At 39.5% G+C, this 20,929-nt stretch overlaps 1 protein-coding gene across 5 annotated transcripts in view; it reads right to left on the reverse strand.

The window, feature by feature from the left end:
- The window catches only part of LOC110461766 (dynein beta chain, flagellar outer arm-like), a 202,081-nt gene that overhangs the window by 113,642 nt on the left and 67,510 nt on the right, over positions 1-20,929 (reverse strand). For 4 of the 5 annotated variants that reach the window (XM_021515407.1, XM_021515403.1, XM_021515406.1 and 1 more), the window contains 12 exons: positions 17,003-17,247; positions 14,977-15,082; positions 14,610-14,801; positions 12,940-13,250; positions 12,389-12,532; positions 11,645-11,959; positions 10,920-11,064; positions 10,607-10,711; positions 7,775-7,873; positions 7,550-7,597; positions 5,421-5,696; positions 3,295-3,321 (listed from right to left, as the gene is read on the reverse strand). In XM_021515407.1, coding sequence (XP_021371082.1) covers positions 3,295-3,321; positions 5,421-5,696; positions 7,550-7,597; positions 7,775-7,873; positions 10,607-10,711; positions 10,920-11,064; positions 11,645-11,959; positions 12,389-12,532; positions 12,940-13,250; positions 14,610-14,801; positions 14,977-15,082; positions 17,003-17,247 — 2,013 coding nt within the window. The remainder of the gene's footprint in view (positions 1-3,294; positions 3,322-5,420; positions 5,697-7,549; positions 7,598-7,774; positions 7,874-10,606; positions 10,712-10,919; positions 11,065-11,644; positions 11,960-12,388; positions 12,533-12,939; positions 13,251-14,609; positions 14,802-14,976; positions 15,083-17,002; positions 17,248-20,929) is intronic. The other variant, XM_021515405.1, reaches the window with a different exon arrangement.

Below are 20,929 nucleotides of genomic sequence, written 5' to 3' on the forward strand. Positions count from 1 at the left end.
CAGTAACAAATATTGAGGCAGTCTATTTCTGAGAGTAACATTGAGTCAGTCAACCTCTGTCAGTAACAAACGTTGAGTCAGTCTACTTCTGTCAGTAACAAAAATTGGGTCAGACTGTTTCTGTCAGTAACAAACACTGAGTCAGCCTACTTCTGTCAGTTACAAACATTGAGTCAGACTGTCTCTGTCAGTAACATTGAGTCAGTCTACTTCTGTCAGTAACATTGAGTTAGTCTATTTCTGTCAGTAACAAACATTAAGTCAGTCTACCTCTGCCAGTAACAAACATTGAGTCAGTCTGTTTCTGTCAGTAACATTGAGTCAGTCTACTTCTGACAGTTACATTGAGTTAGTCTATTTCTGTCAGTAACAAACATTGAGTCAGTCTATTTCTGTCAGTAACAAACACTTAGTCAGTCTACTTCTGTCAGTAACAAACATTGAGTCAGCCTACTTCTGTCAGTTACAAACATTGAGTCAGACTGTTTCTGTCAGTTACATTGAGTCAGTCTACTTCTGACAGTAACATTGAGTCAGTCTACTTCTGTCAGTAACATTGAGTCAGTCTATTTCTGTCAGTAACATTGAGTCAGTCTATTTCTGTCATTAACAAACACTGAGTCAGCCTACTTCTGTCAGTTACAAACATTGAGTCAGACTGTTTCTGTCAGTAACATTGAGTCAGACTGTTTCTGTCAGTAACATTGAGTTAGTCCAATTCTGTCAGTTACATTGGGTCAGTCTATTTCTGTCAGTAACAACATTGGGTCATTCTACTTCTGTCAGTAACAAACACTGAGTCAGCCTACTTCCGACAGTAACATTGAGTCAGACTGTTTCTGTCAGTAACATTGAGTTAGTCCAATTCTGTCAGTAACATTGGGTCAGTCTACTTCTGTCAGTAACAACATTGAGTCAGTCTACTTCTGTCAGTAACAACATTGAGGCAGTCTACTTCTGTCAGTAACATTGAGTCAGTCTATTTCTGTCAGTAACATTGAGTCAGTCTATTTCTGTCATTAACAAACACTGAGTGTCAGTCTATTTCTGTCAGTTACAAACATTGAGTCAGACTTTTTCTGTCAGTAACATTGAGTTAGTCCAATTCTGTCAGTAACATTGGGTCAGTCTACTTCTGTCAGTAACAACATTGAGTCAGTCTACTCTTGTCAGTAACAAACACTGAGTCAGCCTACTTCTGTCAGTAACATTGGGTCAGTCTACTTGTCAGTAACAAACACTGAGTGTCAGTCTATTTCTGTCAGTAACATTGAGTTAGTCTACTTGTCAGTAACAAACACTGAGTGTCAGTCTATTTCTGTCAGTAACATTGGGTCGGTCTACTTGTCACTAACAAACACTGGGTCAGTCTATTTCTGTCAGTAAAAAGAAATTGGAATACTATACACTGAGTAAGTATGCTTTTATATTGTACAGTACAGACTAGCTGGCCTGGGATAGCCTATAAGAGTGTGGGGTGTAATTATATAGGAATTATAATGTACAGTACAGACTAGCTGGCCTGGGACAGCCTATAAGAGTGTGGGGTGTAATTATATAGGAATTAATATTGTACAGTACAGACTAGCTGGCCTGGGACAGCCTATATTAGAGTGTGGGTGTAATTTATCAACCAGTAATATATAGTGCAATAACTATCCTAAATATAGAGATACAGTCAAACTCAAAAACAATTAAGGAGTTTAACGGATTTTGTATATAAATGTTCAACATTTTTTGTCTCTGATTTCTTATACAAATAAAACAAGGCAATGATTTGCAAGGCAATCCATATTCCCCCACCAGTTATGATTTCAGGATATAGGTCACAGTGACATACGTCTTGTACTCCACACGCCAAGATAGACTTGCATCACAAATCTGGTTACTCCATGTGAAATAGGATAGAAAATATGCTCCAAACAAATGTTTTTAAAGGCTGTGGTCAAAGGTCAATCCAAAGGCCACAGTGATTTACTTTTTGAACAGGACACTCTGCCATCGGAAGATCTATTTGCTGGTTACTCCAGGTAAAAAAGTATGGAAATTATGCCCAAGACAAACTTTTTCAAGTAGGGAAATCGCGAGTTAAATTGTGATATATTTTTTGGGAGACATGCCGATTTTCATACAGTTTGGAAGAGAGATTTTTATTGATAGCACTTAGGTAGTGGCTGAGCATTCTCCGCCCTATCTGTTTTGGGCATTTAGTGAGGATTTCTATGAGTTGTAGGCTCCTCTAGCTGCTCACGTACAGGAATGTTGAGAAAACAGAAGGGTTCAACAGGTAAACTATTGAGTGGGAGTGATAGCCGTATGTTCTCGACTACGTGTCATCTTTATCTCTTTACTCTTTTTTTTACTGAATTTCCACTTGCCACCACGTGCTTTGTTAAGTTTGATACTGTAGACGTACAATAAACGGGTAAATCTATATCTGCCTAGACGTACAATAAACAGGTAAATCTATATCTGCCTAGACGTACAATAAACGGGTAAATCTATATCTGCCTAGACGTACAATAAACAGGTAAATCTATATCTGCCTAGACGTATAATAAACGGGTAAATCTATATCTGCCTAGACGTACAATAAACGGGTAAATCTATATCTGCCTAAGTTGGTTTTGTCATCAATCTCTGTTTCCTCTTTATTATCTCATTCTTCATTTAAAATCCATAAAGTCTGAAGCGAAAGCGGCAGTCGAACCTGAGTGAGTAGGTAACGTTCATTACACAAAACTATAGTCCCCTCACAAAGGAACCGGTGGGGGATATAGTCCCCTCACAAAGGAACCGGTGGGCGATATAGTCCCCTCACAAAGGAACCGGTGGGGGACTTATAAAATTGTGCAGGCATATCTTAAGGAACTTTTAAATCCAAACTTTGTAAGATTTAACATTTGTAAGAGAGTGAAACTGTACAACTATGAATTCTTCTAATCACACTCTCTTCATTTCTTTCTCAAGAGTTTTTCTATTGTGAATGAAATATCAGATAATTGTCACAATTCTTGCATCATCTGAATCTATTTTCTGTGTCATCAGTAAACATTATTTTAACAGTATGTGAACATGAACATGATTTCCTTATCATTATTATCATAAGTATTATTTCTTGACTTTTGGAACTTTTCAATAGACAAAAAACAAAATTGCAAGTTAGTGTTATTAAAAACAGAATTAAAAAAATTGGTTCATTCACAATATTAAAATCTGAGAAACCAAATAAATTGGGAGATTCGCGTATATATTGTCTGACTTTGTAACTACAAATAATCACAATACACATACCTAGCAGTTTAAATTCATAACAAAACCCTATAAGATGAAAAAGAACAAGTATAAATACATTTAGATAAAATAACAAATCACACTTATATCAACAATTCTGCAAAGAAAAATTAGTACCATATTTCAAAATGAAATCACGCTTTGTCACAAGAGACTAATAGGAAGCGACTAGACTGTGAGTAGAAAGATCTTACCATGATGGCAGCACTGTAACAAAGTCTCACTACTACAACGCGGCCATGATGGCAGCAGTGTAACACAGTCTCACTACTACAATGCCATGATGGCAGCAGTGTAACAAAGTCTCACTACTACAACGCCATGATGGCAGCAGTGTAACAAAGTCTCACTACTACAATGCCATGATGGCAGCAGTGTAACAAAGTCTCACTACTACATTGCCATGATGGCAGCAGTGTAACAAAGTCTCACTACTACAACGCCGCCATGACGGCAGCAGTGTAACAAAGTCTCACTACTACAGCGCCATGATGGCAGCAGTGTAACAAAGTCTCACTACTACAACGCCATGATGGCAGCAGTGTAACAAAGTCTCACTACTACAACGCCATGATGGCAGCAGTGTAACAAAGTCTCACTACTACAACGCCATGATGGCAGCAGTGTAACAAAGTCTCACTACTACAACGCCATGATGGCAGCAGTGTAACAAAGTCTCACTACTACAACGCCATGATGGCAGCAGTGTAACAAAGTCTCACTACTACAACGCCATGATGGCAGCAGTGTAACAAAGTCTCACTACTACAACGCCATGATGGCAGCAGTGTAACAAAGTCTCACTACTACAACGCCATGATGGCAGCAGTGTAACAAAGTCTCACTACTACAACGCCATGATGGCAGCAGTGTAACAAAGTCTCACTACTACAACGCCATGATGGCAGCAGTGTAACAAAGTCTCACTACTACAACGCCATGATGGCAGCAGTGTAACAAAGTCTCACTACTACAACGCCATGATGGCAGCAGTGTAACAAAGTCTCACTACTACAACGCCATGATGGCAGCAGTGTAACAAAGTCTCACTACTACAACGCCATGATGGCAGCAGTGTAACAAAGTCTCACTACTACAACGCCATAATGGCAGCAGTGTAACAAAGTCTCACTACTACAACGCCATGATGGCAGCAGTGTAACAAAGTCTCACTACTACAACACGGCCATGTTAGTAACTTACTTATTTTGATCATTTGATTGTTGATATGATTTCGATAAAAGGAAAACTAAGTCATTCAGAAAAGCCACCATTGTTTTTTGGGGCCTCTGATCTTACATCAATAAGCCACCATTTTTTGGGGGGGCCTCTGATCTTACATCAATAAGCCACCATTGTTTTTTGGGCATTTTATCTTACATCAATAAGCCACCATTGTTTTTTGGGGCCTCTGATCTTCCAACAATAAGCCACCATTGTTTTTGGGGCCTCTGAACTTACATCAATAAGCCACCATTATGTTTTGGGGCCTCTGATCTTACATCAATAAGCCACCATTTTTTGGGGGGGCCTCAGATCTTACATCAATAAGCCACCATTGTTTTTTGGGGCCTCTGATCTTACATCAATAAGCCACCATTGTTTTTTGGGCATTTGATCTTACATCAATAAGCCACCATTGTTTTTTGGGCCTCTGATCTTACATCAATAGGCCACCATTGTTTTTTGGGGCCTCTGATCTTACATCAATAAGCCACCATTGTTTTTTTGGGCCTCTGATCTTACATCAATAAGCCAAAAGTATTAAGATGAGTTTATCATGTAGTTGTTAAATGCTGAACATCTGACCTCGAATTTGACCTGAATGTGTCTGATACATTTATTTACTTTAAAACTTTTGTAGCTGATATAAAGTTTTAAATCACCGACACAGTAATGTAAAATGGGATCTATTCATCTCACCATCATTTACACTCCATTGTCATTTTTAACTCTGTCAGTAATATTTTTAGCAATTATTTTCATTTCTCTCACCCTGAACAAAAGAGTGAATACCAGACAAAGCCAAAAAAGTACTAAATATAAAGTTTCCAGTATTGTAAGTTTATGTAAATTAAACACCGAGCGAGTTTGTTATACATAAAATTTGACAGGCCACATTTTACCTTTGAGAGATCTCATAGAGTCCTGACTTTTGGCAGTCTTAGCCCGGGAGGATGTCCCTTTACCAGAACTGACACGAGACTGGGGTGGTTTAGGTAACATATCCTCCTCCCCACCAAACACCATGGGGATGTCGATGTTTGGCCAGGTGTCCACTACAAGTGTCCCAAAAACACTAGCATCTCGTCCCTTCATCCGAGGTAGGAATGTGTCTCTGATAGCCAGCACCAGAGACTTCTCCTCAAGCATGAGTTTCGCCTCAGAGATCACTTCATCACCTTTAAACACAAGTAAAAAACACCCAACTTCTGTAACATTAATACATCAGGGATAGTCAACTTATCAAAGTATCATCATCAGAGGTGTATACTATAACATTAGAACAGAATACAGCTGTCACATGTAGTATAGGTTTGTTACTGTATACACCTGTCACATGTAGTATAGGTTTGTTACAATATACACCTGTCACATGTAGTATAGGTTTGTTACAATATACACCTGTCACATGTAGTATAGGTTTGTTACAATATACACCTGTCACATGTAGTATAGGTTTGTTACAATATACACCTGTCACATGTAGTATAGGTTTGTTACAATATACACCTGTCACATGTAGTATAGGTTTGTTACAATATACACCTGTCACATGTAGTATAGGTTTGTTACAATATACACCTGTCACATGTAGTATAGGTTTGTTACAATATACACCTGTCACATGTAGTATAGGTTTGTTACAATATACACCTGTCACATGTAGTATAGGTTTGTTACAATATACACCTGTCACATGTAGTATAGGTTTGTTACAATATACACCTGTCACATGTAGTATAGGTTTGTTACAATATACACCTGTCACATGTAGTATAGGTTTGTTACAATATACACCTGTCACATGTAGTATAGGTTTGTTACAATATACACCTGTCACATGTAGTATAGGTTTGTTACAATATACACCTGTCACATGTAGTATAGGTTTGTTACAATATACACCTGTCACATGTAGTATAGGTTTGTTACAATATACACCTGTCACATGTAGTATAGGTTTGTTACAATATACACCTGTCACATGTAGTATAGGTTTGTTACAATATACACCTGTCACATGTAGTATAGGTTTGTTACAATATACACCTGTCACATGTAGTATAGGTTTGTTACAATATACACCTGTCACATGTAGTATAGGTTTGTTACAATATACACCTGTCACATGTAGTATAGGTTTGTTACAATATACACCTGTCACATGTAGTATAGGTTTGTTACAATATACACCTGTCACATGTAGTATAGGTTTGTTACAATATACACCTGTCACATGTAGTATAGGTTTGTTACAATATACACCTGTCACATGTAGTATAGGTTTGTTACAATATACACCTGTCACATGTAGTATAGGTTTGTTACAATATACACCTGTCACATGTAGTATAGGTTTGTTACAATATACACCTGTCACATGTAGTATAGGTTTGTTACAATATACACCTGTCACATGTAGTATAGGTTTGTTACAATATACACCTGTCACATGTAGTATAGGTTTGTTACAATATACACCTGTCACATGTAGTATAGGTTTGTTACAATATACACCTGTCACATGTAGTATAGGTTTGTTACAATATACACCTGTCACATGTAGTATAGGTTTGTTACAATATACACCTGTCACATGTAGTATAGGTTTGTTACAATATACACCTGTCACATGTAGTATAGGTTTGTTACAATATACACCTGTCACATGTAGTATAGGTTTGTTACAATATACACCTGTCACATGTAGTATAGGTTTGTTACAATATACACCTGTCACATGTAGTATAGGTTTGTTACAATATACACCTGTCACATGTAGTATAGGTTTGTTACAATATACACCTGTCACATGTAGTATAGGTTTGTTACAATATACACCTGTCACATGTAGTATAGTTTTGTCACAATATACACCTGTCACATGTAGTATAGGTTTGTTACAATATACACCTGTCACATGTAGTATAGGCTTGTTACAATATACACCTGAAGATATGTAAATGTAGGAAGTTAATTGAGATTTAATTAAACACAAAAATGGTCGTCCTAATAACAAAACAATGTGTACCTTTTTCAACATTTTCTTGGTCTTGTTTTTCAACTTGATCCTCTTTTTCTGAAACAATAACATCAATTAATTTCACTTAGTATTACCTAGCTATCTTACATATATATATACAAAGTAAGAAAGATGTCAAACTTGTAATAAATTTTGCAATATCCTTTTAATTATGAGTGTCATCAGTTCATTAATGAAAGGGAAGGCAAATGTGTTGTGGACGATGTCACTCACCCTGTTCGCTAGATTTCTCCATGTATGCGCCTGCCTCAGAAACTAGGCCCTTCAGGGTCTTCATACTCCAGCCCCCACGTCCATGGTTTACGTCTGAGCCTGTGGCACCAAAGGTGAAACCATCAGGTAATAACCAGATATCATGTGTCATATTTTCACAGATAAGAAATAACAGAAGAAATATTTGTATGAGGAACCTACATCATGCTATACCAATGATTATAAAAGAACATTGAAGGACAATAGTTTCTGTTGATGTGAGTGTAGATAAATACAGGACCAGATCAATGGCTGTGCATTTTTCTACTGTTACATTTGGTCCCTAACCAATAATGCCCACAGGAGGTGGTATAGAGTGTCGTTTGTTGAAGGAGGAGAGATTGTAGTGTGCTTACCAGTCAGACCAGGTAGAGCATCCTATAGCTCAGAGGTCGAAGGTTGGAATAACCATCTGACCATTGCATGACTTGATAATAAGTGATGTTTTGAAGTATCAACAAAAACGTTGTCCATATCATCTATCTGGTACGCATAATCGTCTATATTTGTGATCAACACAAGTGGTTCCAAACAGTACCTTACCCAGGGTAACATTCTGTGATGTCACAACAATTAACTACCAAGGGTGACATGTACATACAGTAACTTACCAAAGTTAATGTTCTGTGATGTAACAGCAATAACCTACAAAGGGTGACATGTAGAAACAGTAACTTAACCAGGGTAACATTCTCTGTGATGTCACAGTCATTTACCCAGGGTAACATTGTCTTTGATGTCAAAAACAGTTACTTACCCAGGGTGACATTCTCTGTGATGTCACAGTCATTTACCCAGGGTAACATTGTCTTTGATGTCAAAAACAGTTACTCCAGGGTAACATTCTGTGATGTCCCAACAATTAACTACCAAGGGTGTCATGTACAAACAGTAACTTAGCGAGGGTAACGTTCTGTGATGTCCCAACAATTAACTACCAAGGGTGCCATGTACAAACAGTAATTTACCCAGGGTAACGTTCTTTGATGTTACAACAATAACCTGCCAAGGGGGACATGTAGAAACAGTAACTTAACCAGGGTAACATTCTCTGTGATGTCACAGTCATTTAACCAGGGTAACATTCTCTGTGATGTCACAGTCATTTACCCAGGGTAACATTGTCTTTGATGTCAAAAACAGTTACTTACCCAGGGTGACATTCTCTGTGATGTCACAGTCATTTAACCAGGGTAACATTCTCTGTGATGTCACAGTCATTTAACCAGGGTAACATTCTCTGTGATGTCACAGTCATTTAACCAGGGTAACATTCTCTGTGATGTCACAGTCATTTACCCAGGGTAACATTGTCTTTGATGTCAAAAACAGTTACTCCAGGGTAACATTCTGTGATGTGACAACAATTACTTACCAAGGGTGACATGTACACTCTGATCTTACATCAATAAGCCACCATTGTTTTTTGAGGCCTCTGAACTTACATCAATAAGCCACCATTGATGTAAGATCAGAGGCCCCAAAAAACAATGGTGGCTTATTGATGTAAGATCAGAGGCCCCAAAACATAGTGGTGGCTTATTGATGTAAGATCAGAGTGTACATGTCACCCTTGGTAAGTAATTGTTGTCACATCACAGAATGTTACCCTGGGCAAGTTACTGTTTGTACATGACACCCTTGGCAGTTAATTGTTGTGACATCACATATATCAACGAGAATGTCACCCTGGGTAAGTAACTGTGACATCAATGAGAATGTCACCCTCGGTAATTTACTGTTTGTGACATCAAAAAGAATATAGCCCTGAATAAGTTGTTATTTATGACAATTTGTGGGTAAGCAACTGTTTGTACATGTCACCCGTGGTAGGTTATTGCTGTTACATCACAGAACATTAACTTTGGGAAGTTACTGTTTGTACATGGCACCCTTGGTAGTTAATTGGTGTGACATCACTATTGTTGTGACATCAAAGAACGTTCCCCTGGGTAAGTTACTGTTTGGAACCACTTGTGATCAACACAAGTGGTTCCAACCAGTACCTTACCCAGGGTAACGTTCTTTGATGTTACAACAATAACCTGCCAAGGGTGACATTTACAAACAGTAACTTACCCAGGGTAACATTCTGTGATGTCACAACAATAACCTGCCAAGGGTGACATGTACAAACAGTAACTTACCCAGGGTAACGTTCTTTGATGTCACAACAATAACCTGCCAAGGGTGACATGTACAAACAATTACTTACCCACAAATTGTCATAAATAACAACTTATTCAGGGCTATATTCTTTTTGATGTCACAAACAGTAAATTACCGAGGGTGACATTCTCATTGATATATTTTACAGTTATTTACCCAGGGTGACATTCTCATTGATATATGTCACAGTTATTTACCCAGGGTGACATTCTCTGTGATGTCACAGTCACTTACCCAGGGTGACATTATCCATGATGTCACATTTATTTACCTAGGGTGACATTCTCATTGATGTCACAGTTACTTACCCAGGGTGACATTCTCGTTGATATATGTCACCGTTACTTACCCAGGGTGACATTCTCTGTGATGTCACAGTCACTTACCCAGGGTGACGTTCTCGTTGATATATGTCACCGTTACTTACCCAGGTCGACATTCTCGTTGATATATGTCACAGTTATTTACCCAGAGTGACATTCTCGTTGATATATGTCATTGTTACTTACCCAGGGTGACATTCTCTGTGATGTCACAGTCATTTAACCAGGGTAACATTCTCTGTGATGTCACAGTCATTTACCCAGGGTGACATTGTCTTTGATGTCAAAAACAGTTACTTACCCAGGGTAACATTTTCTGTGATAAACACATTGGTTCCTAACAGTTTTCTGCACAAGTCATACAGTGTCATTGTCTTCTTGGCCAGCACACGGGCTGATATGAAGCCTATAATAAATCAGAATAATCAATTTTTCTATACATCTGTAATCTTGATACTACAATCTTACTAATCATGTTAATGTTTTTTCCATCATTTTGGCTTTTTAACCATTTTATAGTGTTCACTTTAAAGTTTTTCCTGTTTCACCCATCCTGATTTTTTTTTTATCACAATTCATCATTGTATAAAATGTAAACAAGGAATAACCCTGACCTTGGCTGGATAGCATGACCTCTAGGGCAAGGTGAAGGTCAGGTTGGAGAACAGAGATTGTACGGAACTGGACCATGATATAGTCAGGGATGGCTGCTGTGGACGAGGAGTAGAGCAGCAACTTCTCTGGGTTTCCTGGATGTACCTGAAGAGGAACAGGTTATCACACATTTGTCAAAATAAACTTCAAAATAGGGGAGAAACAGGATATCACACTTCTGTGCAACTTAAATCCAAGGAAAAAACCTATTATAAGTCCAGAGTGAATATATTTACAATCTCTGACATTAAAACTGTTTTAAGTACAAATTGCACTAATGATCAAATAAAATCATCAGCAACCTGGAATATGTCTGTAAAACACCCCTGCTCCCATGCAAATAAATCATATTTTTTAACAATTTAGTGGTTACCATGAAGTTGACCTTAACATTTCATTCCTAAAATGTGAATTTTAAGTATTCTCACACTTAAACCGCTGTATTTGACTCAAATTTACTGACAGAAGTAGTAGGAGTGATGTCACTGAATAGGTGAACAAATATCTAAAGAAACGTGGACTCCTTCAAGGTATTCTGGTAGCCGACTTTGAATATCATGAAGGAATCAAGCGGCTTTAGGAGCAGTGACAGTAGATCAGTGTATAACACTATATGCCCCCCATCTCCCAGCATGAATGGCAGCAGGGACCTACAATGTTGATATTTGAGAAGCTTCTGAGCTACCTGTACTGCGCTGTCAGTGAGGGCGAAGCAAGCCCCTGCAGCGTTCAGCTGAATGTCATCAGACTGGAGGTGCACCGCTGCCTTGCCTGCTCTGAGGGCTCCCATCACTGAGGAGATGAGTTGGGCGTACACACTGAGAACGGCAGGCGTGAGGTGACTGATGTTGTTGAAGCACACCCAGCAGCCTGTTGATGCCATGCCTCGGAATATATCTTGGAGCTGCATGTAATCCATGGTGGATGTACAGTTGAACTTGTACAGGGGATAGCCAAGGCATCGGGCCAGCTCATGGACAAGTTCAAACTTCCCACTATCCTGTAAATACAACACATGACAGTCAACTCTATCCTGTCTACCACAGTTTGATCAGTACTTGTTTGATTCAGGCAAATAACATGCAAACTAGTTTGATTGTCTTTTCAAGGAACTCCAACAAGCAATATTCATAACAGATGTAGATTATTGTAATGTGTCACTAACTGGCATGGATTCAAACTATTTTCTTGGTTACAACACTGTGACAGATGTGATAATCCCTGTTGTTTACAGGAGATTTCTACCCTTACTTACCATTGGTCCGACACACATAGCACCCCGTTGTTAACAGGAGATTTCTACCCTTACTTCTCATTGGTCCAACACACTTAGCACCCCGTTGTTTACAGGAGATTTCTACCCTTACTTACCATTGGTCCAACACACATAGCACCCCGTTGTTAACAGGAGATTTCTACCCTTACTTACCATTGGTCCGACACACATAGCACCCATGTGAGCCTTGACTGTCTGTGTGAGGGACACAAACACCCGTTCTGTTAGTGGAGTGATTACTTCTCTTGGACTGGAGCCAATGTACTCGTAACCATAGTCAAACTGGGAGTCAAGTGTCTGTAAACAAAAGGTTTATTGTCCTGTATACCTGTCTATAACAATGGTAGTTACAGAACCAGCATCAATAAGTATGATAAAGCTGCTAGTTACCAGACAGGGTTACAACATGTCTTTATTCAGACACTGACAATTATAGTTGTTAATGTTTCCATGATCAGAAAACATCTGTATTCAATAGAATGAGCAGTTTCAACATTTCTTATTCTGACATAAAAATCTAAGTCTTCTGTAATATATCTGAAAATTGACACTGACCATGAAGTCAAACATGCCTGATGTCTTTTAAATGGGCTGTTTAAGCAATTAAACTAACTCACTTTCAAACCACGACATTTTACATGATAGCCCATCCCTTATCTCCCCTACTAGGAGAGTTATCTCCACCTGACAAGTTGTCTACTTACTTTGATGCTGACAGCTCTGTTGTCCTTACTGAAGTAGAAGCGGAGGTGTGAGCGCCACTCAAACCCTGACAGCGCGGCGGTGTCATCAGCCTCAATCATCCTCTCCAGGAAGTCCCGTACATGTGCCAGAAGGGCAAGAAGGGAGGTAAGCTTCTGTATCTGACTGGGGAACAGCATCAGCTTCATCTCTGCAGCTTCGCCTGGTGAGGCCTCCTCCTTGGACTCTTCTTTCTTGCTGTACGTAGTGATGGGTGGGGCCGCTAGGATGTTCATTGTATCTACCGGCTCCAGAGTCTGAGGCTCCATGAGGGCTAAATACCAACAAACATACATAAACCCTACATAGAACACTCTCAGTGCCACTTACAATATCTACTAGTGTTCCCAAACAACCCCAGACCACTAACAATCAACAGAAGGGATCCTCAGGAATCCAATCCATGGGGAATAAAGGGTGTTCACTATAACAAAGCAACTTTTATTGCTTAACATAATGTGTGTTTGATATTTAAAATGCAATGTATATATAATTCCGTTTTTTTATATTTCATCCTTCAAAATAAGAAAAAGTTTCTCAGAAATGCTGTGTTACCTCTTAGTAACTTATCACAGAAGTTTGTTAATATTAGGAAATGCTGAGTCTTCAGACCTTACCATCAATTTGTATCATTATAAATTAACATCAAAAAGACTTTAACAGGCAACTTTCTCTCTCTCAAAAACTTGATCAGATAAAAATCTTAACAAAATGTTAGTGACAATGTCACCTTCACCACAGAATATACAAGGTTTCCAAACAGTGATTATTACATTACACAAACCTTACATGACCAACAATCAACTGTGAAGATTTCCCTTTTACTCAATATTGAATAACAGAATATAAAACCCTTACATTACACGCATGTATTTATATAACCATAGTCATCACGATCAACTTTGAAATACTATAGAAAAAATTATATATTCACTTTAGATTAATAAAATTGTTGAAATTAAGCAATTAACATACCTAATGGTAAATTCAAAACTAATATATATTGATAAAACACCCTTTCCAGTACAAAAAGTAAGGTCTTACATTAATATTTACATTTAAGGTACACCTTCCAAATATGACCTTTTCTTAGTTAGTAAGTACGCTTTCAAGAAATATAAAATGTTGCATTATGTTATTTCTGCCATGTCTTAGCAAATCAGGTGATGAAAAGGAGTTGGTATGTGGGATATGCATTTCTCCCTTAGTTGTACAATTTAGAGTGAGAGTCAGTGCCTTGGTTCTGACCCCAATTTTACACCCAAGGATTGAATATTTATATTCCACATACCGATAGCATAGCGATAGACTCTTTAGTATTACATATATCTGTGTATTGACCTGTGACCTAATAACTTTGACTTGTAAAACGTATATGATAACTATAAGAAATACCTGGAGACTAACAGCTAAGAGCAAGAATTAACCAACATTCTCAATCCAGATTATGACAATATTAAATCTCTATCAAGGGCCATAACTCTCATAATAGCAGTCATATGCTTAAATCCTAAGACAATAATATTAATGTTTCATTAAAGATACTGATGTTTTGACAAGGGGATGAAGGATGAGAGTGGGGCCATGATTAGGGTGAAACAATGCCAGTTAGCCAATACCAAGCCACACTTACAGGACTGTTCATCCCCTTTAGTGGACCCCTCCTCCTCAGGGATGGGTGTCCGCGCTGTCTCACCGCCACCTACATCTAAGGTTGACCCCTTACGTGACGCGCCAGTTAACGACGCTGCATAGCTACTGCGGGCTCCCGCGACCGATGCTGACTCTGACAACTCCTCTTTGTCACCCTCCTTTACAGAGTGAACTGCAAACCAGCAACATTTTTTGTAATATCAGTATAGTACATGTTTTAATACATCACATTAATCACAACATGGAATTTGTAAAACCAACTTATTACTTTAGCTTAACACCAACACAAAGTCATCACTGATGAATGACATTAACACTGACACATGTGAAGTATAATGTCGATTTACCTCCTTCGCTGACCTCGTTACGACCCTTGGATTCCCGCTCACCCTCCAGCCCCTTCAGTAGGACAGTTGTTGCCTGAATGCTCTGATTGACTTTCTGTAAAGCACTCTGTAACACACCAAATACTCAAATGATACATGCATACACAATCTCCCTTGCATTACTGACAGCCCACAGCTGTCATCTAGCAATGGCCTGTCCTTGTTAAAACAAGGCAATATGTCTATCATGTGGCAAGCATACCTGGTATATTCATGTGCAATGGAATAGCCAAATTTAAATACTGCATTTGTTCTAAACATTTTTTTCAGGTTGGTACGTATGGATTATGAGAAGTTCTTTTCAAACACAACCAATACAATTTTCTATGTGACGTTTCGATGACTAGTACGATATGTACACTGTCACCTTATTCGGACAAATGATGGAAACGTTATGTTGACGACATACTTGAGATAATCAAGAAGGGGTCACAGAAAGATTTGACCACACATATCAACACTATAGATGCCACTAACAACATCAAATTCACATGTGAGGAAGACACCAACGGCACAATGCACTTCCTAGACACTCTACTGGTAAAGAAAGAAGACAGAACCGTGAAAGCATTGGTCTATAGAAAAAAGACCCATACGGACCAATACCTGAACTTCAAATCTCACCATCCTTTACACCAGAAGTTAGGCGTCATATGCACATTGCTCAACAGATGTGATACAATAGTCACAGAACAACAGGACAAAACACAAGAGCAGAATCACATCGTTAGGGCAATGAGAACATGTGCGGGATGGGCCCTAAAACGGGTAAAAAAAACAGTGTCAAAGAAAGGAGAAGAACAAGAAAAGGCCAATCAAGGATAAGAACAAAACCAAAGGTCAAGTGGTCATCCCGTAAACAAAGGGTATATCCGAAACCATCCAGAGGATATATCGCGGTCATGGCATAGCAACAGCCATGAAGACCCACAAGACGCTTCGCAATATCCTAGTACACCCCCCTAAGGATAAAACACCTAAAGAAAGCGTCGCAGAATGCGTATACAAAATTGGATGCAAAAACTGCGACGCGTTGTATATTGGAGAGACTGGAAGGCAATTTGGGGAACACCAGAAAGACACAGACACCCCAGAAGGTAGGAAATTCACCAGATCTGAAAGAAAACAGTCGGAATCCCAGATAAATAAATCGGCAATCACAGACCATGCCACACAGAAAAACCATGTGATTGACTGGGATAACTCCAAAGTTTTGGACAGAGAGAGCAATCTGTTCAAGCGGCAGATAAAGGAAGCCATCTGGATACGCCGCAGTGGGCCAGTTCTAAATCGAGACGAGGGGGCTCAAAGACTCTAGCACACTATGACCAAGTGTTAACAAAGTGTAGCTGAATTGAGTCATTTCGGTACATATATAACAACTATTGTACATACATTTGCAGCGTAGCCGAAATGGACATCGATTTTATGGACGACTTGTACACATTTTACACCTTTGTGTGCATACACTTCATTGGTCATTTGTCTGATGAAGGTGACAGTGTACATATTGTACTAGTTATCGAAACGTGACATAGAAAATTTTGTTGGTTGTGTAAAAAGAACTTCTCATAATTAAATACTGTATTATCAGGGTTTGACACTAACTTTATCCTACAGCCTGCAGGACTTTCAGAATTTTGTAGCTGTAATGATGTGTGGTGATCCTACCAAGGCAGGGGCAGGCTCAATATACCATTATATACCAAAATTCTGTGTTCAAGTCTGTTTTTAGCATGAGATTTAAAATAAAAATTGATATACATATTTTGTTTTTCGGTAAATGATCAGATCCTCTTACCTTGAATACAGGTCAACAAAAACCAGACTGATAGGTTAATTCAAAATGGCAAAACCTAAATCTATCCACTTTATTGTGAATTCAAGCAGTATTATTTCTCTCACGTATTCCCCACCATGGGCTAATACATATCATAATTTAAAAAAAAAAAAAACTTTCCCTAGTGAGTCGAGTAGGAATGAGTACCTGAACACTGTCCTTTTTGCCGTCTTCTAACTCCTTCAGCGCACACTCTATCCTCTCTGTCATCTGAACTCGTGTGGCTAGGTACACAATTTCTGTCACGTGATCCAGTGTCCATGACTTGTGGTTGTCTCCTCTGTCAGTTTCGGTGAGGAGCTGGTCCGCCACTGACGATGCGCGACTCATGCTTTCCTTGGTTTCACGCTTGGCACCCCGACTACTTGTTCTACTGCCCACCTCTTTCTTTTCTGTAGACAAAAGGTACAAATTTATATAACGATCACAGTAATTATCACTGGCACTCAAAATATTCTGTTGTATAATTTAGAAATGTTTTAATTCCTTACTGTGTCAAGTACATCTCAAAATCATTAAAACAACAATTTTCTGTATAACTTTAGTAGGAGATATCTATTTAAAGGTGAAACTAGCTATGTCTTTCCTTATATTCATTTCAATATACATATTAAACAACAACACATTCTGGACAAACCTGATATATCTGAAGTTATTTGTGTATCAATAAGAGTGTATCTATTACAAGTATTAAAGCTCTACAATGAATCTGTAGATTATACAATAGTATCTCCAGGAAGTTTAAAATGGTTCTTGTTTAATGATCTTATCAAGGTTATATGTAAACAGTCAGCATGTCAACAGGCACACACCTCATGCTAGTTAATTGTTCTTGTCAAGAAAATGTTCATGCATTTAGAAAGTAAAATGAAATAAAAACGTTTTGAGTACAGTTAACATATTGATCAATCGTACTGTTATTCTCACCATACCAGAAGGTTATACACTATTCATATTTTATAACATATGTCAATAATATCAATGTCAACTAGAAAACATAAGGAATACTTTTATTTACCATAGCTGACTATCACAGTATTATTTTATCTATACGATTATGACTATCAGCAATAAGTCTCTAGGAGAAAGGGGTAAGAAATCAGGGCTAACCCTTAACCCAACCTATTCCACTTATACTCAAAGTATGTCAGTATTGGTGCTATATAATGTCTACATATTATCTGACAGACAGAGTTTAAGAGGAGAGTGATAAAAACTGAGGATAAAAGACAAGAAGGCCAAAGAGTCACTCACACTGTGACTCCTACAAAGTCACCCACACTATCACCTCTACAGAATCACCCACACTATGACCTCTACAGAATCACCCACACTATGACCTCTACAGAATCACCCACACTATGACCCCTACAAAGTCACCCACACTATGACCTCTTCAGAGAGACCCACACTGTGACCTCTACAGAGCCACCCACACTGTGACCTTTTCAGAGAGACTCACACTGTGACCCCTACAGAGTCACTCACACTGTGACCTCTTCAGAGCCACCCACACTGTGACCCCTACAAAGTCACCCACACTATAACCTCTTCAGAGAGACACGCACTGTGACTCCTACAAAGCCACCCACACTATGACCTCTTCAGAAAGACCCACACTGTGACCTCTTCGGAGAGACCCACACTGTGACATCTACAAAGTCACCCACACTATAACCTCTTCAGAGAGACCCGCACTGTGACTCCTACAAAGTCAACCACACTATGACCTCTTCAGAGAGACCCACACTGTGACCTCTTCAGAGAGACCCACACTGTGACATCTACAAAGTCACCCACACTATAACCTCTTCAGAGAGACTCACACTGTGACCCCTACAGAGTCACTCACATTGAGACCTCTTCAGAGCCACCCACACTGTGACCCCTACAAAGTCACCCACACTATGACCTCTTCAGAGAGACCTGCACTGTGACTCCTACAAAGTCACCCACACCATGACCTCTTCAGAGAGACCCACACTGTGATCTCTTCAGAGAGACCCACACTGTGACCTCTACAGAGTCACCCACACGATGACCTCTTCAGAGAGACCCACACTGTGACCTCTACAGAATCACCCACACTGTGACCTCTACAGAGCCACCCACACTGTGACCTCTTCAGAGAGACTCACACTGTGACCCCTACAAAGTCACTCACACTGTGACCTTTTCAGAGCCACCCACACTGTGACCCCTACAGAGAGACCCGCACTGTGACTCCTACAAAGTCACCCACACTATGACCTCTTCAGAGAGACCCACACTGTGACCTCTACAGAGTCACTCACACTGTCACTCCTACAAAGTCACCCACACTGTGACCTCTTCAGAGAAACCCACACTGTGACCTCTACAGAGTCACTCACACTGTCACTCCTACAAAGTCACTCACACTATGACCTCTTCAGAGAAACCCACACTGTGACCACTACAGAGTCACTCACACTGACTCCTACAAAGTCACCCACACTATGACCTCTTCAGAGAGACCCACACTGTGACCTCTACAGAGTCACTCACACTGTCACTCCTACAAAGTCACCCACACTATGCTCTCTACAGAGAGACCCACACTGTGACCTCTACAAAGTCACTCATACTGTGACCTCTACAGAATCACCTGCACTATGACCTCTTCAGAGAGACCCACACTGTGACCTCTTCAGAGAGACCGCCACTGTGACATCTACAAAGTCACCCACACTATGACCTCTTCAGAGAGACCCACACTGTGACCTCTACAGAATCACCCACACTGTGACCTCTACAGAGCCACCTACACTGTGACCTCTTCAGAGAGACTCACACTGTGACCCCTACAAAGTCACTCACACTGTGACCTTTTCAGAGCCACCCACACTGTGACCCCTACAAAGTCACCCACACTATGACCTCTTCAGAGAGACCCACACTGTGACCTCTACAGAGCCACCTACACTGTGACCTCTTCAGAGAGACCCACACTGTGACCTCTGCAGAGTCACTCACACTGTCACTCCTACAAAGTCACCCACACTATGCTCTCTTCAGAGAAACCCACACTGTCACCTCTACAGAGTAATCACACTGTGACTTCTACAGTCGCTCACACAGTGACCTCTACAGAGTCACCCATACAGTGACCTCTACAGAATCACTCACACTGTCACCCCTACAGAGACATTCACATTACAATGTGACCTATCATTATTCTTGGCTAAAAGCTCTAATGAAAAAAGAGTTTAGAAAAAATTGAGTTTATTTGTGCATTGTGAAATTAGCAAAGAGAATATATGTGATATAATAAACAAACTTATAGCCTATACTCTCAACACTGATGCTTTATCAGAATATGTAAGATCACTTAATTGTGAACAATAACTACAAATATCAGTTTTTAATTACAACAAAGTTGGTTAAATTTAATAACTTGATAAGTACAAAAACACCAAAACTAACATGCACTTGTGACATAAAGCGGGCCCTTAGTCAGTCTCGAAGATTTTCATGGAGCGGTCACTTACACCCATTCTTACTGTAGGGGTTTACTTGATGATGACTGACTCAGCCTGACTAACAACGATGTACTGTACTTATACACCAGTGGACCTGTCCACCAGCTGATGATGACTGACTCAGTCTGACTAACAATGATCTACTGTACTTATACACCAGTGTTCCTGTCCACCAGCTGATGATGACTGACTCAGCCTGACTAACAATGATCTACTGTACTTATACACCAGTGTACCTGTCCACCAGCTGATGATGACTGACTCAGCCTGACTAACAATGATCTACTGTACTTATACACCAGTGTACCTGTCCACCAGCTGATGATGACTGACTCAGCCTGACTAACAATGATCTACTGTACTTATACACCAGTGTACCTGTCCACCAGCTGATGATGACTGACTCAGCCTGACTAACAATGATCTACTGTACTTATACACCAGTGTACCTGTCCACCAGCTGATGATGACTGACTCAGCCTGACTAACAATGATCTACTGTACTTATACACCAGTGTACCTGTCCACCAGCTGATGATGACTGACTCAGCCTGACTAACAATGATCTACTGTA

Source organism: Mizuhopecten yessoensis, unplaced genomic scaffold (genome assembly GCF_002113885.1).
Source record: "Mizuhopecten yessoensis strain PY_sf001 unplaced genomic scaffold, ASM211388v2 scaffold10659, whole genome shotgun sequence".
In the NCBI taxonomy this organism is placed as follows: Eukaryota; Metazoa; Mollusca; class Bivalvia; order Pectinida; family Pectinidae; genus Mizuhopecten; species Mizuhopecten yessoensis.